At 32.5% G+C, this 23531-nt stretch overlaps 2 protein-coding genes and 1 pseudogene across 2 annotated transcripts; 1 reads left to right on the top strand and 2 right to left on the bottom strand.

Moving 5' to 3' along the window:
- Positions 1 to 772: 772 nt before the first annotated feature.
- On the bottom strand, positions 773 to 2473 carry LOC105123381 (uncharacterized). Its single transcript, XM_011022953.1, has one exon. It carries the CDS (start codon positions 2019 to 2021, stop codon positions 1248 to 1250), a length of 774 nt encoding a protein of 257 aa, XP_011021255.1. The 5' UTR covers positions 2022 to 2473; the 3' UTR covers positions 773 to 1247.
- Positions 2474 to 6650: 4177 nt separating this feature from the next.
- LOC105123514 (elongator complex protein 5-like) lies at positions 6651 to 12088 on the bottom strand (annotated as a pseudogene).
- Positions 12089 to 18486: 6398 nt separating this feature from the next.
- Positions 18487 to 23059, top strand: LOC105123380 (mannose-6-phosphate isomerase 1-like). The gene is made up of 5 exons (XM_011022952.1): positions 18487 to 19161; positions 20302 to 20469; positions 21214 to 21426; positions 21691 to 21957; positions 22576 to 23059. Exons 1-5 carry the CDS (start codon positions 18811 to 18813, stop codon positions 22888 to 22890), a joined length of 1314 nt encoding a protein of 437 aa, XP_011021254.1. The 5' UTR covers positions 18487 to 18810; the 3' UTR covers positions 22891 to 23059.
- Positions 23060 to 23531: the final 472 nt, after the last annotated feature.

The raw sequence follows: 23531 nt of genomic DNA, 5'->3' as shown, positions 1-23531 counted from the left end.
TTCTAAACATTGGCATGTGTATTAGTTTTCTCGAGAAGGAAACACAGAGGCTGACGATACCATGTTAAAACATTGCAAAGACATGACAAAAACTGATGAGCATTTGGAGGAGAGGAAGCAGAATTGAAGAGTGTACACCATGAACAAGAGATATACATAAAAAAGGGACGAGCATGAACCAAGAGTACATGTCTTTGTTTATGACACACAGCATGTGCCATGATGAAGCTCTTCCCCCGGCTCCCCCCTCCCACTCTTGCATATTTCCATCTCTTTCGGGTCTGAATGCTGTCGATGTAGTACATGCAGTAGGCTTTCTTGACAACTACCTAGCTAGCTAGTTGGCCAAGCAGGCAAGAAAAAAAGGAAAACAACAAACAAATAAAAACGACACTTGCTGCTGTTCTTTTCTGTATGGAAAAGAGATGAAGCCGAGACATTGGACAGTTTGCAAACATTTCCTCTAGAAAAGAAACATTTAAAGAGACTCGAACAAAATTAAATTACCATTTTCTTACATCATTGCCGAGCTTATAAATTATGCCTTCATAAACATTTGAAGTGAATACTACCTAAGTATCTATTGGTAATAATTTTAGGAAAATCACTATGAAGTGAATTGGCTAGCTGTTGCTGGTTTGAATCAAAATGAGCAAGGACTTTCCTTTTCTTCGTGCTTGTGGGCTAGCAGCCTACTTTTTTTGCATCTGGGGCTGCTAGTCATCAGAGAAAATGCATAGTTTTTAACAAAAAGGAAGAAGAAAACGAAATGGCAAGTTGGGAAGGGATATTTATGTTACTGAAATTCATCTTGAAACCAGTAATTACAATTATTTGTTAATAATTCTTGAATCCAAACAAGAACAACCAACTCGTCATGTTCTCCCCAACCGAAAACAACTAGACACCATAGAAACATACCCACAAACTTAAATAATCTCTTCTTGTATAAAATGAAAGAAGAAACCAAAAATCAAATTATCTACAGCATGTGTGAGCAAATACCAAAAGCAATGGTTACCTGTCATTTTGTGCTCCTGAACCAAATTCCTTGAATTTTATCATCTTTCGGTCCCTCAACCCCCTCCACCTTTCTATCTCTTTGTCTTCATGGCAATCTTTTCAAATGGCAAATCAAGTAAACAAAAATATTTTAAGTAAAGAAAAGAAAAACATCAAGCCACCAAAAAAACAGCAATCAAATTTAGGCTGAAAGTAGTTTTTAATTAAAGCACATATTTGGTAAGTCACTTCTTCATGTTCTTCTTATCTTTTCCATTGAAGAAGATTGAACCTAAACCAAATAGATTCCCTGATGGAACATTCAGAACTGGACTGACTCGAACACCATTTCCATAAGGTCCATAATTCTTCTTCAATGGAGGCTTCTGGTAATTCTTCGTAGACGACGATTGTGATGACTTGAAAAATGCTTGTTTATTTTGCTTATGGTTAGTGTCTTTCGTTAATGGTGCTCGCTTACTTCTTGGTGTTGAACCAGCAGAGTAGCTTCGCGATAAGAGTGGCAAATGACACAAACTTTTTCCATAACCACTGGCACAATTCAAGCTACTACTCCTCTTGAAACTCCAAAAAGATTTTGAACTTTGCTTTTGATCTTCTGCTTCATAATTACTCGAACTCTTCATTTCTTTCAAGCGGTCTTTCTTCAGACTATTATTGCTGGAAACATCATCTTGTAGGACTTGTCTTGAGGGCACAGACGAATCCATTTGTTTAGCAGAAGCAGTCTTTTTCTTGATTTCAGTGGGAAGAATTTTTCCATCGGAGAAAAGCTCGTCTGCTGACGATGAGTCGAAACTCTTCCGGACGGCGCAGAAGTCGAAATCAATGTTACCTAATGAACCTGATCGAAGAGGGAGGCGTTGTTCAAAGGGAACAATATCCGGTACGCAAAGATCATGAGAAAATGAAATTCTTGGACTAACACCAGCAGAACTTTCTGGACAGAATTCAATTGCCATTCTTGATTTACCCTTCCAAGAAAACAAGAAAATCATTCAAACCCAATAGCAATAACTGCAACCATATCAAGACTAAATATACCCAATGGTCTGATAGAAAAAGACAGCCAGCCAAACTTTGAGGTCTTTCCTTGTTAAGAAAGAAGCATTCAAATTTGGAACCTAACAAAAGCTACATTTAAAGGTCATCACAAAATTGAACACTTTCGTATCTAAGAATTAGCAGGTGAGCACTAACAGATGGTATCAACAAAAAGAAATGAAGACAAGGACATGGAAACTGAATGCATAAACAACTAAGCCAAGAAGAAATAGGGGAGTAGCTGATTTTAGATAGAGATGGGGACTGAGTCTATTGTTTGAAGGTGGGATAGAAGAGATAACAAGAAGACGTCTATCTAGAGAGATTTTAGCCTGCAACTAGCATGAAACAGGTACGCATGTTTCCTTTGACGTGGGGGGAGATACTTAGAAAATTATGGTCACTAATTTGTAATCCTTTATATATAAATGGAAGAATTATTTCTTGGATAGGATGTCTTAGAAGCCCTACATGTATGGTGTCCAGGGCTGAACCACCACCATCACTACCACCTCCATGACAGCTTTGAGCAAAATAACGTAATCTAATTTAGTAGGTGTTCAGTTATAAAAGTTTGAGATTAAAAAATTTATTTTTCATGTAGTTTTATATTCGAGTTTTTTAATTATTAATATGATAATTTTATATATAATTATTTACTTTAGAATATATAAGATTAATTGAGATATAGGTGAATATTCACATTAATAAAATAATAATAATAAAACAACGTAATCTAAAAAAAAAAACGTAACCATGCTTTCTGACAGATTAATATAATAGATTTATACAGGCAATCAAAACCCAACGAGCCTGCCTGCCTGCCTTTGAGGCCCCAGAGTCAAAATCACCCTGTCACAGCCTGCAAACAGAGGAAGAATGGGTGGCCACCATGGAGGGATTGGAAAAGAGTGAAATGCAAACAAGAACCAAAGTAAATTAAAGTTTATTTAAGATTTTATTAATCATGCGAGTCTGCAGGATTTTGAGCTCTGAACACATCTTCCACAACTAATGATCAAATCTAGATTCTTCAGAAGTGGACTCCACTTGCTATCAAATTATAATTATGGAATTCCTCCCTCTCTCTCCAGCCCGAATCTGACTTTAAAAAAAAGTTTTTGTATTACTAGATTGTCATGTCAATTATCAGCACTTGATTTATTATATTATCGCTATATCAAAATAAAATTACATAATAATAATAATAATAATAATAATAAACCCTAAACTGTTTTAAAAAATCCTAATCGTCCAAAAAAATATTAATCACTCAGTAAGCTCCGCACTGTTCATGAACCAGAAATTACAACATAAGCGAAGAGAGATTTGTGATTTGTAGATCATAGGGTTGAGGAAAAAATTGGTAAATAAAGAGAATTAAAAGAATTAAAAAAAATTAAAAAAAATTATTAAATATATTAGAATTTAAAAAAACTTATCGGTTTGATTTTAGAAACTTGAAATAAAAAAACCGAATCTAAATAAAAAAAATTAAAAAAAAAACGAGTCAAACTCATTTAAATGATTTTTATTTTAAAATAATTGAACCGAAACCAGTTAGTTTAAACTGATTTTCATTTAGTTTTAATTTTTTTAAATAATTAATTTTATTATTTTTTTAATAAAAATTAAATTAAATTAAAAATATTTGGGTTTGAGCTGTTTATGTGATATGCTGGAAGATCGGGAGAAAAAGGTAAACCGTAGAAAGTTTAGTTAAATTGGTGAATGCTAATTAAGAAAGTAACGGGTTATCCGAGACGATATTGATCCAAGAGCACTGTTAAATACATTAAATGTAATGGAAACCATATAATTATGTACAATAGTAATGCCTTTGAGCATATACAATTAATATTTACATATTTAAAAAATAAACATTTATGCTTATTAATCTAATAATATTTTTTTATTAAATAACAATTACATAGTACTATAAAAACGTGGTGGGGGAAAGGAGGAGAGCCAGAGCTCTGATCGTAGTGTCGACCATGGCTAAATAACAACAATTACATGCTCATGAAGGCACATATGAGAGAGAGGAGAGCACTAGTGTGGTTTATCTGTTCATCATCTGTCTGGATCTTATGCCCACCATGGCTGACAAAGTGAGTCAGAGCTCAAGCATATGGATTCTTTCTTTCATCTGGGTTTTGCTATTTTTATCATTATTTAGTAGTAGAAACCTTAGGTATCTGGATCCACCCTTAACGGCCTAGACTGGATTTTGACTAGAATTAAGATGCGCAATGGACTTTAATATATATATTTTCTGAACACGTCCTAAATAAAATTAATTACAATTCTGCTGGCGTAGATTTGCATCAAAATTATATTTAAATATTTAAAAAACAGGAATTATTATAAAATACTTTCACGGATGCTGGTTTGTCAACAAAGTGAAATGTAAATTATTAGTGAAAAAACTAACTACAAATAATTAAATTTAAATTAGATTGGATTTATATTAAATATTTTAGTTTTTATTAATGTGGATATCCAAATTAATTTATGTACACTTTGATTAATTTTATAAATATTAAAATTAATAATTATATAAGTTTTTAGTGTTCCTATGATGTTTATATTCAAATTAGTAACTTTTAAAAAATAAATTTAAAATCTTATTAATTACACTATATTTTTAAAAATTAATTAATATAAAATTTAGTGAACATGTCAATTTCCAAACTAGTGGATCAATCCAAACTAAATAGTACCCTACCAAGTTAGCTTCAAGGAATTTTTTTATTAAGAATGATATTGTTATAAATTTATTTATTCATGAAAAGTGAAATAATATACTTATTTTGGGATAAACTGATTGGGTAACTATACTTGATAGTTGATGTTCCAACAATAAATGGTCCCATAATGGACCTATTGAATACTTTCCAGCCTCTTTCCATCATCTGTACTTCAACTCTTTTTTATTTATTTTCCTTTTCCCTTTCCGTCCATGGCCACTTGCATGTGACATAACATCTAGAAAACACTCTTCTCAGGCATTTATAATGGGAGAGTTAAAAGAAAAGTAAAAAATAATTAAAAATAATTGGTTTTTTAGCTTTAGTTTCTACCAAACCATTGATTATTTTTAACTTTTTTCAGATAACTTTTTTTTTACAAAAAGTCAGAAATATTAACATTAAAAAACAAATGGGATATTTAAATGATTTTTTTATTGGAACATACATGAAAAAATCATAATTATATTATTTAAAAAACCATATGAATAATTTCAATCTCCTAAATAGTTCTTACGTCACAAATTCTGGCCACTAACTAGAACAAACGTGGTCTGTTGTCCTGGTACCCACGATAAATCACGACACTGGCCATGCGGCAGGCACCTTGTAGTTGTGTCACTGTCCTTTCTGGTTTTTCTGTCTGGACTATTGGACTGACAACCATGAAGCTCAAGAAAAGGTAACTAAACCAAATCTTACACGCTCTGATGCTATCTGAGCTAGCCCTGATTGTCGAGCTACATCGATAATTGAGCTGTAGATTTTGGGATCTTTTGGAGAAGTCGGCCTGGTTGTGGACCTGCGGTGTACCAGTTCTTAGCTGCTTTAGAGGCTGAATTATTATCGGCTACCCTTTCTTGGGTTTTAGCTAGATTTTAATTATTGTTTTCTTCTCTGATGAACATCTCTTATCTCTGATTTTTCAAATTATGTTACAGGATGCTTTTAAAAATTAACCCAGTTCTTCCATAAGATTAACACGATTCTTCACATTCATAAATATTAGTATTATTACTATCAAGAATATGTTTATTAAGAAATCAAATGGATGAAAAATTACACGAAATAAATCTTAATGTTCTTTCCATCCATGTATGGTAGAACTTCTGAAAAAAGGAGAAGTTTCAAGGAGGTTCATATTTATCCAAACGCTTTTAATATCTATCTTCAAGTGTTTAACCTCATATAAGATGCAAAACTACAAACTATTTCCTTCGGTTATGCAATAATTGGGATTTAAATACATGGGGTGATAAAATATAATCACGATTCCATCCCTTGTTTGGCCCAGCCTCTGCGAGGAAGTTGTAAAGTGAAGAACAGAAGAGGGGCAGAACTGGTCAGCCGGAACATCACAGACAGTGCCTTACAAGTAAGCAATGATGGGTAAATATCCAAATTCCAAACCGATAGCACAAAGCTTCTGCCCAGCAAAAGGTGTTCTTGGAAAGAAAAGGGAAGGGCCTAGGAATCCTTACTTTCATCTGGATAAGCAGCAGTATCACACAAAGTGATGTGCAGATATTCTCAACTGCTGCATGTTCGAAAGCCTGTTCTCAAGCTTTATGAGAACACAGACACCACAACCTTTTATAACTTACTTCCTGAGGCATTAGATGGTTTCCTAAACTTACAGAAAAGAATAATTTTCCAAGTGTTTATCATCACCCATTAAAGGGTGAATCTTTTTCTTCTTTTGCTGGCCGACATGCCATGTCTCCATCCCTTCACAATTATGCTGTGTAACTTCGGGCAAATTGCATGAACCTTGCATATGCCTTTTGCTTTATTTCTAAGCATGTTTTAATTTAGTTTTTGGTGGGGTGTGTGGAAATGTCAAGTTCACATAAATCCATGAATACATGTTTTGATTAATGATAGGGGAGATTGCAAAGAAGTGTTTCTCTACCTCTTTGTCCTCCTTCCCCAATCTCCTCCTTCATCATTTGTGTATACATCTAATTTCCTTACCACATTAAATCAGGAACTCAAAATAAAAATAAAAGAAAATTCATTATTCAAGAGCACAGAATCTGATGCTCTTAACAAACCACAACCTATTCTTCTCTCTTTATTTTTCTTCTTTCCCATTTTTTAAGGTCCTAGAAAAGACCATCACCTTATCAGTCCAAAACATTAGGGCTGGAACGTGCCTTAAACTCAGGGCTCCAAATCGATTGCACCAAGAGCTGCTTCCCATATCTTCTTCCATTGATAATAAAAGTCCTTCCTCGCCTATCCCTCATAACATGCCCTCCATACCCACCAATACCACCTATCCTATACAACCCGACAGCCGTCACACAAGTCCCCTACCTCATCTGGTGTTGGTAGGATCCTCCCCGGCATATATACCAAGGATCTGATAACATTTCTGCAAGTAAATGGCATATAGCACTAATCATTCCATCCACACCCCTATTCCCATTTGGTGGCTTCAACCTAAATTTGCAATGATTTTGTCAAAACTTTGAGCAATTTTAGAACAAGGCACTCGTCTTCTTTGCCAGACCTTGAAAATCGAATCTAGCCAGGGCAAGAAAGGGCACCCCTAATAACGTCACGTCATAAAATAATGGCTTCATTAATTTCTTCCGAGTATGCAAGAGATTGAAAAGAAAAGAATAAGTCAGCTAGGTCTTTTTTCAGTTCAACAGCAAAATTAGAATATTAATATTATAAGGGTTTTCAGTTCTATAAATTAAAATATAACATTAGACCTATAAATAATGTGGTATTTTTTTTTGTTGATTTTTTTTTTGGCGAAAAGTGTTATGAATATATAAATTCTAGTATGTAAAGTATAGTTTTTGAGCCAAAATGAAAACATTTATGTTATTTTTAGCCTTAAACTTGAAAATGTAATGATATTCTCATGGTCGCCTCTACTATGCAAGTTTTTTAGGGGTTTCATGTATTATTATTTATGTAAAAAGGCAAAAACAAATCATGTTGTTTTCTAGTATTTTGCAATTTTCAGTCTTGTGCTAATTAAAAGTCTAAACCAAGGAAATGTATGAACGTAGGTATATTTATATGTAATTGATGCATTTGTTAGCTGGAGCATTACTTCTTGGAGAGTCATTGCACGCAATTTGGTATATTTATATGTAGTTGATTTTTTCTATTAATGGGTATTTTGTTATTCAATGATGATCTCTCCACTAAGCAAAGACACACTTGAATTCAAGTCTCGCATTTAAATATTAGTTTGTGCTAAGATCCAATCTAGGATCTGGTTTAGAAAAACTTAAAGCTTAGATAATTATTAGTTTGTTGGATCAATTCACCAGTTATTTATTAAGTGGGGTGTATGAATTTTTTCCTAAATACTTTTATTTCATTTTAAAATAAATGTGTTTTTTAATAAAAAAATAATCTTTTAATTTTGAATTTTAGTTGCAAATTGAGAATCTTAACATAACACTGGCACCAAGTAACGGTACCTCTAAACAAGAAAAATCCTTGGTTCGTACGATTTATTAAAGAGATCATCTATTAGCTCTTGATTTACAATGACGATTGCATAGTGCTTTATTTCAATTTTCAGATTGTTGAGACCATGGAAACGGTAAAACTTCAATCTTTGTGAAAAGAGAGGAAAACCTGGAAGCCTTGTAAGATTGGAGTACTGAATAAGCACAAACCTCACAAGAAGCGACCTCACAACACCATTGTTGAAAGAAGTCCCTTGACGAGCAAAATCATCCATCGTTAGAATGAATTTGCGCATTCATGCCAGCTTCTGTATTAACTCTATGGAGGTTGGGGGAACGGGCCAATATTTGTTATGTGGCCTCTCCCACGGCACAGAATATTGGCTAAATACTTATCTGTAACACCTTACTCCTAGGACATGATATTATGGGTCATATTTTGCACATTGCTGCTGCTTACCAGAAACTTAGCACCACTTCTCTGATAAATGACCCGTTATTCTAATTGTCCTATGTTGTTCTGATGGAATATAATTTTCACGCAGAGATGGTACAAAAAAAAAAAAAGATTTCTGTTCTAAGGAATGTGCAAAAAAAATGAGATACTATATCCAAATCGTGAACATGTACTTATCATACATCCAAATCATCATCTGGGTCCTCGTCAGAATCTGGCATCTCATCATCTGAATCACGAAAATATACGGTATCTCCTTCAGTCTTTTTGTGAATTCCCACTAGAACCAAGGGTCAACTCAGTTTTGCCCTCAGCAAGAGATCTTCGACCGTCGTGGATTTGGCACAAGCAAAAATCTTGTAATTTCTAAGATTAAAAAAATCTCATGCCCATTGATAAAAGTAAAGGAATTAAATTCATTAATCTATCTATATTTCCACACCTTGGTACTCAAAAGGTAGTACAACCCTAGCCCTACCAATGCGTTCTTACTCTGATAGATCTAGATTAAACTGAACCTGTTGAAAGAAGCACCAGTTGCACAAAAATAAGTGAAGTTGCACAAAGTACATCTGCTGTCTTGGGTGTAGGCATGTGCATGGGTGCATGCATAACAGTGTATTTTACTTGAGAAGCATGAAATGGTGTGCGGACATGTGTATGAGAGAGAGAGCACTCCGCACTGACTGACCTTTGGCAGAAGGCCTTGATTAATTTGATCGAATAGTTCATCTTCAGATAAAACAGATGTAAAATTGATGTCTGACTGATCGATATAAAATCCTTCGCTCTAAAAACAGAATATTTGTTGTGGCAGTTTGAAGCTTCATAATCAGGGACAAGAACTCCAACCAGACCCCCCCCCCCCCCCCCCCCCCCCCCAAAAAAAAAAAAAAAAAACAAGAAGAAGAAAGGGGAAAAAAGATAGAGAAAGAGAGATTCGCCAACACACGAACATGCCCATTACAGGGCTTGAATCGGACTTGAAGCTTTCCTTTCCCATAGTTCTGTTCTAACAAAGAGAGTTTTTCCAAATCCCTTCTCTGTCCATTAGCAGTTGATGCAGTGGTTCTACACTGGCCGCCACAGAGGACAGATATTCAAGAACAGATGTAACCTTGACTTCATGAAGGTCTGAATGTAACAGCCAAAAGATGATAGAAATCTGTTCGGTGACCATGAAACAACAGTGAATATATGCCCAATATTAAACCACATCAATGTCACGGATTCCCTTCCGCATATCCCAAATGATTCATTTATTTAAAAGGAAAGGTAAAACATTGATTTTATGTATTTAAACACCAAAGTTGCTTGTTCTCAGCTAAGTAATTGCAGAAATATCAAAAGGACAGGGTGAATAAACACTGCCTATAATTAGAGAAAGTCTGGAAAGAGCAGAAATGCTTATACCATGGCTACGAAGGTTGCTTAACAGGTCTGCAACTGTTGATGTAGATGTATGTCTCAGCATTTCATTTATCTGGTTAAAATTGTGAAGAACCCATCAGAATGAAAAGTGGGGAAAAAAGGAGCAAATATTTGAACTGCATGTAAAAGACTGCTCAGCACTGAAACTGAGTGTTCTGACATGTTACGCTGCTATTAGAATTTTATATAAAATAACATGCTCCCACAAGCTCAATATCTCATACATATACCCCGTATTGATTGGGTTTTTAAAGAACAGTAACAATGAACCTTGGTTCCATTCCAAAAGAATAGCCAACATCATATCCATGTCCTAGGATCCATCCTACTGCATTAGAACATGACTCAAGAAATAAGGACAATGATTTGGATATCAATCAACAAATTCTCCAGACTTCCATAGGCACTGACATGTAAGCAGGCAGCATCACATGGCCATACAGGGTCCATGGCAGCTCTCCATCCATGTGAGCATGCCTGCTCAAGCTAAAATGAAACAGAAAAGTACCCAAGCATTTTTTGACCTAAGAAAGATATTTCAAATCTTTTCCAGCAGAGTTAGGAAAATACAAAAAGTGCAATCAAATCCATCCATTTCAGCGTATAACCTCCTATTCTTCTAAAGTAGGACACTAGACATACAATCCCTAATAGTGCCTTACCTCTGGCTAAGCCTATCCTCGTCAGAAAACTTTGGCAGTTCACAGGAAGTTTCCACATCTCACATGCAAAATAGAGTGATACTTTGAACAGAGACATCCGATAATGTAATCCAGAATACTTCTTATTGGTTCATGTCAGTATTTGACAAGAAGTGTGCACTCAGAAAAGCAACCTATTGCTCACATTAACACGCTATAAAAAGTGGAACTTAGCTACAGACCTAAAGCATCAATTTACTAGAATATCATTATAACACACCGGCAAGATCACTTGAACTTCATTTAAACTTAACAATGACAGCCTGAGCCCTAATCTTGCATAACAACAACCAATACAGTTATTAGAGATTCAAACTTGCAGGTTGCAGAATTACCATATCAATGGCAACAGAAAAACGATCTTTTCCTTGTCCAGCCAATCCTGCAAGCATAAATACAAAAAACTACCAAAAATTACCCCACATAGAACACAACCAGTTCATTAAAGAAAATGCTTATCAGAATGCAACTTAGTGATATTTACGTTACTATCCTTCACAGACAAAACCAAGCAGCAGCAACAAATTCATACGGAAATTACCTTTCCCCAGTTCAAGAATCAAAGAGTACTTGTCCAAATCCTTCACATTCTTACAAACACAACTCAAACTCGAAGAAGCTTCATAGGAAACATCCGTGAAATTTCCTGACATCATAAGCTGATCCTTCCAACCAAGCGGATCCGAATAGCAATCCAAAATCTGAATGCTACAACAACAATAATTCAGCACACATGTCCCCACCCATAAATCACTTCAAAAATCCTACAATCACACATAATAACACATTTTTACCGAGACATAAAAGGAAAAAAAAAAAACTTAATTTTCTTTCCATTTGCTTCACTGTCTCAGTAACCAAACAGAGTGTGTACAAAATTACCATTTATGAGATGATTTTACATCAATTCCTCATCTATTCAGTAAATCCACGTAAAAGGACGGGCTCCGTGAAAATGCAACAATCACAATACAACTGCAACATCAACCAATTTATTAACTTAATCTCAATTAAATTGATGAAAACGAACGAAAACGGCGTGGTTTGGAATAGGAACCGGGACTGGGATTTGGAAGCTGAAATGGAAGATGAGAGCTGAGAGAGAACGTGAGAGAAAACGTGGAAACCAAAATGCGAAGCTGTGGTGTCTGTGATTGTGAGAGCTGTTGCTTGCTCTCCTTCTAACGATCCATCTCGGAGAGTTCTACACATAGATTCTGCCACAGTTGAATGCGAGAGATTTTAAGGTTTTTGAGAGATGGAAGTGAAACCCTAATTTTGAGGGTTTTGTGATTAGGTTCCTGGATTTTTCTGATATTGCTAAACGGCCCTGAATCCTGGATTTTCGAATATTCTTTTTATTTTTAGTTAAAATTACTAATTCATATGTCGCAATTGATATTTAGGTTGTAAATATTTTAAAGTATTTTTTATTTATAAATATATTAAAATAATATTTATTTATTTATTAAAAAATATTTTTAATATTAACATATCAAAATAATTTTAAACAAAATAATTTTTTTTTTAAATAACATTTAGGCTGCATTTTCAAATACTACTATAAACAAGCACTCCATCTTATTATTGATTAATTATTAATTAAGAAGAATATATTCCAGCTCATGTTTTCATCCTTCATCCTTCATCAAAATATTGATTACAATAGATTTCAATAGTAAATTGCTTTTTCATTTTTTGAAATTTTTATTTTTTATTTAACCTTTTAATCTTATATTTATTAAAAATTAAGCTTTATAATTTATTTTTATTTAATTTTTTATGAGCTTAAAAAATATTTTAATATTTAGCTGATATTTAATTTTATAAAAATATATTTGAATGTAGTGTTTTTACGAGGTTAAAAATCAAGGAAGCAAGATTGAAAAAGAAAAAAACAGCTATCCTTTAAAAAAAAAAATAATGACCATGCTTTTTGTTAGATTTTTTCCTAGAGTTTTGTCAAAGTTTCTTTTTGCTAATTTTAGTTCAGAGATCGAATAATTTTTACATTTTTATTCTTGGTTTGATAAAGAAGAAAAGGATGTTGAAAAACAATGAAGAGAAGATAAATTTATCAATTAACATTGTTCTCACCATAAAAAAATATATATTATTTTTTACATTAATCCAATCATTTTTATTTCCAACATAGCAAGAATTATTGGACTAGTTATTTTACTACTAAATCCAAACACCTTTTTATACTCTTATTCAGCCTCTAAGTCCTAGATTTGAGCCTATTACTATTATTTCAAAAAGATAACATACATGCATACCTTCGATTAATTAATGATAGAGATGTTTATAACTTTGGTTCTAACACAAATACAATGAAGATCTCTATATATTTAAAGAAAAATACAAGATAAATATTATGTCCACACTACGCTTGTATTGTTTTTTTTATATAAAAATATATCAATATATCATTTTGTGTGCAATAACTATAAGGTTGTGTTTGAGTTGGTGTTCTATAATAGAAGAAACATGACCGGGATAAAATATTTATTTAATAAAAAATATCAATATATCATTTTATGTGTAATAATTATAAGCTTGTCCTTGATTGATGTTAAGATACATGAATATATTTAGTTAAATATATAAAAATAAAATAAATTTGTTTATATAATAATTTTAGAGTGAATATTTATATTTTTAAAATATAAAATAAAATAAGATAGATCTCTTTTATCTTTGTTGTCTTCGTCTTTTTGTCTCAAGACAAAAGCAAATATTTTTAAATATTACATTTAGTTAGTGTTTCAAGATTAAAAAAAAAACCAAAATATGTTTGATTTAATAGAAAGATAAAAAACATAAAATAAATTTATCTTTAAAATAATTTTTTTGAGAATTTATATAATTTTAAAACATGAAGTGAATGTTCTATTGGTTATTATTGTCTCTATTTTTTTTTTTATCACAAGATAGTAGTCAAATGCTACATAAAAAAATAAGCCAATAAGATTTTTTTTTTGCCCATTTCGAGAGGTCTCTTTATTTGCATAAAAACAGTTTTAGTAAAATAAAAAAATCACTTAAAATAAATTGTCTTGCAATATTTGATTTTGTTATGAATTTTAAGTTAAATTATTTTTTATATGAGGTATAGCCTCGCATATTATAAGGATTCAGCCCTTTAAATTACTTTCCATAACTCAAGTTCCAACATAGGCTGTAAAAAACAATTGTGAAAGCATCAACGTGTGCTTTATTCACGAAAACTGATCTGGACATCCTAATCATTTTTCAAGGATATAATTAGCATGGATTAATTGTTCAATGTGTACTTATAATTATTTCATATATATATATATATATATATATATGATATCAAGATTCATAAATACAAAACAAGATAAGAAATAACCTAAAACTATGAAAAATAAAAGGAGAGGGATTGTCCACGGCAGAGACATCACAGTAACTAGATGAAAGCTTTAATTTTGATTTATTTTCACTACATCAAACATGTGAATTTGGAGTGTCGGTCGCTCATTTTACTAGGCTGACTTTTGTGCAGACAAACTAGATCTGTGCAGTCATGTTTTTATTTAAAAAATATTACGATAGAAAAAACAATTCGTGTTGAAAATAAATTATGATCAGCAGATCAAGAGGAAAGATCGTGGCTCTACCCAGCCCCGCGAAGCAGGAACCGGCAATCATTGGATCGGACAAAGAATTAAGGTAAGGCCAAGTGATGAACATATAATATTGTTGTTCCCACATAGTTGGAAATAAATATAAATGCAATACTGGTCGCTTGGAGTAGAGGAAAATAATAATTTGTTTTATTTCCCTAACAAACTTGTTATTTTCAAATAGTAAATTCACGAGAGAGTTTTCTTTTTCTTTTTATATAATTTTTTATCTTGAAACTAATGCAGCTGCCTACCGCTTCCACATTGAAATGAGAATGGGAAGGCAGCCAACAAGAATTGACAAGAATAATTTAACAAAGAGTACCTTTTTTTATTGTATCACGAGAAACACATTAATTGTTATAATAAAATCATAATTTTATTTATCTACCTTTGAGGGAAAAAAAAGACCTATAACTGTTAATTAAATAGAGGATGTTTGTCTTTTTGCTTATTAAAATACGCTTAAAAGAATTCATTTACCCATGGATTTTTATATACTGGTTTTAGTATTTTTATATTGGATAATTAATTTTTTATTTTAAAAAATTATTGACATATGTTTATCACGCGTCAATAAATGGATAATATTTATGATATTTAAACGGTAAATGAAATGTTATTTGATAACTAAACTTATTTTTTATTGTGTTTTTGAAAAAATGATTTTTTTTTAATATTGCATGTGATAGTAGATTATAAGTGATTTGTTGTTTATAGTTTTTTTTTTGTAGTGTAAAAAAATATATGGTTGTTTTTTGTATTTTTGTATTTTTGATTTTCATTTTTAACCCTTTTATAATTTTTTTTATTTATTCATTCGGCAATGGTGCGGGGGTAAAATAGCTAATATATCAATAACAACATGATAATAATTGCCCAACAAAAGTGTTATCTTCTTGATTTTTTGTATATAATATTATTATTTTATTGCTGATTGGTGTCTCGGATGCTCCCTGCTTCCATCATGGCTCATAATAAAATGGTGTGAAGGACAGACTTTTAGAAGAGAAGGAAGGAAAGAGGCATTTTTATAACTTCGTGGATTCTTTCTATTCGTTTGGTGGAGTCGACAACACAGAAGTGGATCGATCTTAGCTTCGCTGGCATCTGTGGCACGACGTGTTTGGAATCCATCCACCCGAGTTTCACGTGCGCATTGCCGAAAACTTTTCTCAAGCGGTATAATTCAAATGGACTAAATTCATTTAAGTCCTCATCTACTGCACAATGTTTCACTTTAGGACATCTTATAATCATAAACTAAATGTTTAGCTGTCTCCCTCTTGTAGTTACTAAACTTGGACCAATCTAATAGCCGACCTGATAACTCACTAATCTAGAGCCGACTTTAGGTTGAATTTCGTTTTGAATTAGTTTGGAGATGGATTTGACCAAACATGTGCAAGACCCTACTAAATAAACTTAAAAGGTTTTTTTTTTTAAATTTAAAAAGATGTTATTTTATTTTTTTATTAGAAATATTCAAAAAAATATTATTTTATTTTTAAAATCAAAATAAAATTGTTTTAAAATTAATTCAAATTGACAAATTAGCAATGTGGTATTTAAATTGATTCTAATAACTATGCTTCTTCTTTTTTTTTAGCTTTTGCGAGTAGCAATTGACAAAGGCAAAACTCTTAGTCCAAACAAATGAAAAATTTAATTTGAAGCAAAAAAATAAAAAATATTTTTTAAAAAAACGCAAATTCAAACAAATTTTTTAAAAAATCAACAATCTTTTTCCTCTGAATACTCATCAAAATCAATACTATGGACCAAAAAAGTAGACAGGTAGGAATGGTGGTGTCCAACCTGGAGTCATTAGATGGAACACGCCAAAGAAATAGTACTAAAGTGAAACATTGCACAATAGAAGGACCTATTTGGTCTCTACAAGAATAAAAAAAATTAAAAGATTTTCACTGCAAGAAAAATTTAACAAAGACAAAACACTTCGACTGTCCAAAGCATGAAAGGATAACTGCAAAATTAATTTAAGAAGAAGAAAACGAGGCATCTAATTTTAGGTAATTTGATCCATTTTTCATAAAAAAATAATTAAATTAAAATATTTTTTAATAAAATTAAATTTATTTAAACTAATTAATTTTAGTTTGATTTAATTTTTAAGATATAAACTGGTTCAACTTGATTTTTTTAATTTAGTTTATTTTTTAAATTTAATTTGGTTTTTTTTTTTTATAATTTAGAATAGGTCCGGTTCGGTTTTTTAATTAGAAACTTATAAAATTAAGAATAAACCAAACCAAACTAATTAATTTTTTTAAAATTTTAAAATTTTAATTAATTTAATTAATATTTTTCATGATTCAATTTTTAAAATTTTTTTAAATATTTTTATTAAGCCGATATCAAGCAGTTTGAGGGCGAAGCAGTGTCCAATCCACATGGTCCACCTCACTCGTCGCTTTTGGTGTCCCGTGCCCATAAAAGCCGACATAACATAAACCGACGATCTTCACCGACAAATCCTTTGTTCAAGCGGTGTGTCCTTCTCCAGCACCTCGAGCGAGTTATCCAATGCTTTGTATTTTTTTTTTTTTTTGTAGTCTTCTTTTAGATAAACCATTGAAGTCTACGCTTATGAATGCATGGAACAATAAAATTAAAAACAAATTTATTTGTCAATGAATCGACATCTCAATTTAAGGATGAGATTTGATGGTTAAAAAAGTTTATCATGATTTCTTTTTTGATTTGTGAGTTCTACCCCGAGTTTAGCATTAACATGAATTTATTTTTCTTGAATGTACTTAGATTTACATAAAAAATGTGTTCATAGTTTATTTTAAAAATTAAGAAAATCTAGATTTTATCAGAAAATACTTCTCATGCCAATTAGTTAACATCTTGATATTAATTTTTATCATAAAGAAGCTTTTCTAGTTTGTATTTGTAGTTCCATCTCAACTACAATTTCTATGATAATATTAAAACGGTCCCAAGAATTGTATTTTCTTAGATTATACTTAAAGTGAGAAAGTTTTATTTTTTTTTGTTTTAATTTATAAAAGATCTTGTTATTTGTGATGTGATAAATATTATTTTTTAAAGTATTTTTTTATTTATAAATATATTAAAATATTTTTTTATTTTTTAAAATTTATCTAAACAATAAAAGAACACTAAAAAATTTTAATTTAAAAATAATTTCTTTTTAAAAATCTTCTAAAACACGAAACTATGCCGAAAACTGCCAATTGTGACGGTAACGACAAGTTTTGCTTCTGGTAAAGGCAGATTTCTTATTAAAGCCTTCTTCTTCTCCTCTTTTCCAAGGAAACTTCGGGCGAGACTTTGAAGGTATAACCTTCAAATTTTGGTGATCTTCAAACAAGCTTCCTCGTCAGGTTTACGCATTTGACAGCGCATGCTATCTTGACTAAAAATCTACCACCCATTTTCAGACATCGAAATTTGATTTTTCCACGTCTCAGTTATTTTTAGTCAAGCATATACTAGGATCAATTTGTATTTTATACATAGATCTTTACATGAGGATATAGATCTTTACACGAGAATATATTTTTTTAGATGTTAACTTCAAGAAGTAAAATCATCCTTGACCACTTTGAGGTTTCGCATTGCTGTTTACCCATGAAATATCAAACCAGCAGAAAAAAAAAATGAATAGAAAAATGCAGTCTACATTGTGTATTTAAGATCGTACACTCATGAATCCATAATTCTCAATTATATACTGCACAGAATATATTTTTTTTATGACCAGGCCATGTATTATTATTATTATTATTATTATTATTATTTTTCATATTAAAATTAAATTACCTCTTAAATTTAATTGAAAACGAAGTCGATCTAAGGATTTTACATTTGATTTGCAAAATATTATTATAATTTCTAAAGTTAGATTTTAAGAAACTTCCGTATGAACGTGGATGCCGCAGTGCCAGAGGATTTACCAAGTCACAAGAATTTATTTGCTTTGTTTCTACCTACAGGAATGACAAAAACTATTCTCAGCAACGACGAAAATCACGAAATATTGGGAGATAAGCACTAACCGGGAAAGGAAACTGAAAACTTCATGGTCAGATCAGACCCCGCCACATATAGTTTCGTTTCCTCTTTATCTTTTTTCTCAAGTCTCGTTTTCTTTCTCTTTCTCAACTTGTTTCCCCCTCTCTTATTACCCTTTCAAACATCCAGCAGAATCTATATATATACACGCATTCCCTTTTCTTCATGGCCTTTATTATATTCACATCTCTAAAGTCTTCTTGTTCTTGTTTGATATAGTGTAGTAAAGGTCTCGTCTTTGAGTCAATGGAGACTGAATTGAAGAACAACCACCAGGGAGGAGGACTGAAGAGACTTAGATGTTCAGTTCAAAACTATGATTGGGGTAAGAAAGGGACAGAAGGGTCCGAGGTTGCAAGGCTTTATGAATTGAATTCCGGGTATGATATAGCATTTGAAAAGAAGAAGCCTTTTGCTGAGTTTTGGGTGGGTACACATGGTTCTGGGCCTTCTTTTGTGGTGGAAGGTGGCGTGGAGAATGGGGACTCAAATGGGTCTGGGAGTTTGAGTTTGAAAGAATGGATTTGTAAGAATCCTAATGTGCTCGGTGATAAGGTTTTGGATAAGTGGGGTTGTGATCTTCCTTTCTTGTTCAAGGTACAATCTTTTTCGTCATTTTTTCTGTTGTAATGTATGATTTCGTTTGTGATGTGTCTCAATTTATGTTTGGGCTGAGTCATGAGTTTTATTTTTTGTAGTTGGTTCTTTTAAGATCAGGCTTCATCATCTGTGAAGTATGGTTTCTGCGTCGGTGTATCTGATTAACTTTTTTATTTGTGTTTGATTAAAAAAAAAAACCCTTCTTTTTGTGTGTTTTGATTGAATGTTGCCCATCCTTCCTCATGTTTAGGAATTGGGCAATTTATGTTTTTGTAGTAGAATTGGCTGCTCTGGGAATCAAGTCTAAAGCTGCTGAGAATTGGAGGGTCCTAATTTGTTGGAAAGTAGTGATTTATTATGGCAGTTTTGGTTTTTTCTCAGCAAAATGTCGTTATTTAGTGGCAGTTAAAGCTAATTTTCATTTTTACTAGCCTCGTTTTTATCGAAAAGAAAAAGGGTACTTCCTTTCCACTTGTCATTAGCATATAACATTTTCTTTTAACTCTTTCCTTTTATATCATCCTTTCAAAATCTGAATTAGAATTCATGGCGACCAGTGATGTGGGTAGTGAGTCAAATGAGGCTTCAAAGGCAGAAATTTTTTGTTCAAAATTACAATTGGGAGAATTGGTTGAGAATTATTGTTTGCAATATTGTTAGCATTGAATTCTGTGGCTTAGTGGGGAGAATTGGTTGAGAATTATTGTTAGCATTGAATTCTGTGGCTTAGTTGAAAGAGAAAGGGTTTTGTGCGGAGTCCTGGATCGGCATGATGAAGTTTAAATCTCTATGTCCTGGATTTTTAATAGCCGTATTGGTGCTCGGAGATAAGATCTTAGATAAGTGGGGTCGCTTCTTCTTCTTCTGAGGTTGTTTTTATTGCACCTTGACTAGAGATAAGTGATTTTCCCATTTATATTTATTGTTTTTTACTGTTTAAGATATAGATTTGGACCTTTATGTATGGCTAGTTGATTTTTCACCAATTCTTTTCTCAATTCTAGTGGACTGCTCTTTGATCATACATTCAAGGACTTTTTCGTGATAGCTGTGTTTGAATTTCATAGACTGCAGAAACTTGGATTTTTGAGTATTGAGAGAAGTTGTGTTTGATTTTCACAGTTTGGTCTCTGATAGGTGCTTTCTGTGGCAAAAGCTTTGTCAATTCAGGCTCATCCAGACAAGGAATTGGCGAAAGTTCTACACAAGTTGCATCCAACTCTTTACAAGGATGACAATCATAAGCCCGAGATGGCTTTGGCTGTTACAGAGTTTGAAGCCCTCTGCAGTTTTATCAGCCTTGAGGTGATCTATCGATCTCTATCTTTCTTGCATATCTCTATCTTGCAAATTCTATGAGTTGATTGTTGTTCATTGGTAGTTTTGTGAATCTTGGAAAAGGTTGAAGGACATTTCGAGGTCATACAGATGCTTGTGTAGCAAATAGGTCTCCTTGATTTTTTTTTTATTCCAAGAGAACTCTAAAGATTCAGTTAACTGAATGTGATTCTGCCATACCTTAACCCATATCTCCTGTTAATTTTGTTATTAATATTCCTAATTGGCTAGGACTGTGATTTTCACTTGTAATAGTTATCAGTTTGAAAAAACTTAATATCATTTGAGCATGATTTATTTCGATTGCGTTGTCAAGACGATGAGAAACTTTGAGTTCTATGTCCTTTATTGATGCACTTCTGAGTTGCTTAAATTTCTGAGAGAATTAGCTAACCATCAACAAACTGCTCCCTCTTTCTTATAAAGCATACATTTTTAAAAGAAGCCTTGAAAAGGAAATGGTTATCTGCAGACTGCAGACATATTTGAAAACCCACAACTTTTCAATGTCACATAGGAATGTATTTAATCAAAAGAAAATGCAGGTAAATCTCTTACGTATTGGTGTTTATTCTCAGTCCATCAAGGTCATGATAACTTTCCTCTGACAACCTTGACTTTACTTATTGTATCTCCAATTTTTTACTGATAGACCTTTTGAAATCATATCCATATTTTCATTTACTTGATGTGAATTGATATATTTTCCAGGAGCTTAAAGCTGTGCTTCGAGATGTTCCTGAGATCGTAGATCTGGTTGGCAGTGCAGAAGTAAACCAACTCTTGCAAATCAACGAGCAAGATCATGCGGAAAAAGTAAAATCTGTTCTGAGATCAGCCTTTACCCATCTCATGTCAGCAAGCAAAGAGATGACAGCTGAAGTAATATCCAAATTAAAAAGCAGATTGTATACGGAAAGCGAGGTTAGTTGAGCTGTTCTTTATTAAAGGCTGCTGTTTTGTAAGGTGATCTGAATGCTGTGATTAACACGTGTAATAGATTTGCTAGCAGGGTTAAACGCGTTAATGTCAAGTATTTCTTGATTGAATAAGAAGTAGGCAAGACATCTAATAATTTCATTGGCACAGATTATTTTTTTAAAGACTTGTTAAGAAATATCATAATTGATTTTCTGTCATGCTATTGATTTTGCCTTGATTTTACACCTGAACCTTTTTATCTGTCAGACAAGGCAGTTGACAGGAAAGGAACAGCTGGTCTTGCAGTTAGAAAAGCAATATCCAGCTGATATTGGTGTCATATCAGCCTTCTTTCTTAATTATGTGAAGCTCAATCCTGGTGAAGCTTTGTATCTCGGGGCAAATGAACCCCACGCATATCTACATGGCGAGTGTATTGAATGTATGGCAACCTCAGACAATGTTGTGCGGGCTGGTCTTACGCCCAAGCACCTGGATATCCAAACTCTCTGCTCCATGCTCACATACAAACAGGTAATTAGTTCATACATGTATGTAATGTAGTTCATTTGTTAAAAAATCTCTATGAGCATGTGTTAATGTTTGTTCAAGCTTGATAATCATGTCGGGCTTTTTAAAGTAAGCAGTCACCTGTAGGGCATAATACTCCTGAAACCATATGCCTTGCATTTTAAAAAAATCATCTGTTTGGAGGGGCCAAAAGTGCAGGATGACCACATTATCTTGGCATAAGAATTCTAATTCCTTGACGTTTTTATACCATAGGAATGAATTTCAATGATTCGCATGGAGAAATACTCTTTTTAGTGGCAAAGGAAAATGATTTAGCTAGAGTTGATTAGAACCTGGACCAGTGACATCGTTGCATAGAGAAGTAGTACCATTGACACTCTCTCTGTGATAGAACCTGGACCTTCGTTTTCAAGTGGGAACTCACTGTTGATTAGCCGATGGAAGGTTAGATCATTGGCCGTTGAGGAGTCGTGAATCTTGACCAAATTGTGATGGACTGCGCATAAATTGACATTCGAAGTTTGATTTCTCAAGCATTTAGAAGGCAGAGGAGATTTCTCCTAAATTTGCTATCTTTTTGTTTCAAAATCATTAATGATGATTCCGGTTCTGATCCAGGGCTTCCCTGAAATCTTAAAAGGATTTCCATTGAGTCCATATATAACAAGATACCTTCCACCTTTCGATGAATTTGAGGTTGATCGCTGCATACTTCCAAGAGGGGCATCAACAGTATTTCCCGCGATTCCAGGTCCTTCCATTTTTCTTGTCGTGGTTGGTGAGGGTACAATGTGCACAGAATCATCCAAAGATGTAGTTATGGAAGGAGATGCCCTTTTCGCACCTGCCAACACTGAGATTAGCGTATCAACTCCATCTGAATTGCATCTGTATAGGGCTGGAGTGAATAGCAGATTCTTTCAAATCTTGTGAGTCGGTATACACGACAGCTCTCTGTTCTAGGATTGATTCAGTTGTCATGCCTTCTACTATTTATTTTCAAGATTATATTTACTCGTGTATTGCATTATATATAACATGGTATTCTAACTTATCGTGTAAATGCAACTAAAATATAGTATAAGTTATAGTCATGATCATATATACTATTATTTGAGGATATATATATATGAAAGAGTTGCCTTGTTGTGTGGAGTGTATAAATGAGTGTTGGTGTAGAGATGAGATAAGGCCCGTTTGTTTGCTCGAAAATAATTTTTTTTTTTTTTTAAAAGTGAATTCCAGACAAAGTGAATTCCACAAAAATGAATTCCAAGAAAGTATTTCTAATGTTTGATAATGTAATGTAAAATAAGTTAAAAAATATTTTTCAGTATTTGGTTATGTTATGGAAAATAAGCTTGAAAATAACTTATTAATGTTTTATTTTTTTTAAATTTATTAAATTAATGAGGAACAAATCTTATAAATTAAAAAGTTGAATGAGAATGAAATTGAAAAAATATATAATTTCATAAATTATCTCAGATAAAATAAATAATAATCAAAATAATATAAATCAAATAAAAAATAAAAAAATTGAAAGATGAAGAAATTAAAATAATAATAATTAA

The sequence above is a fragment of the Populus euphratica genome, unplaced genomic scaffold, assembly GCF_000495115.2.
Source record: "Populus euphratica unplaced genomic scaffold, PopEup_1.0 scaffold10.1, whole genome shotgun sequence".
NCBI classification, from domain to species: domain Eukaryota; kingdom Viridiplantae; phylum Streptophyta; class Magnoliopsida; order Malpighiales; family Salicaceae; genus Populus; species Populus euphratica.
This window is presented reverse-complemented; position numbering and strand designations above follow the sequence as displayed.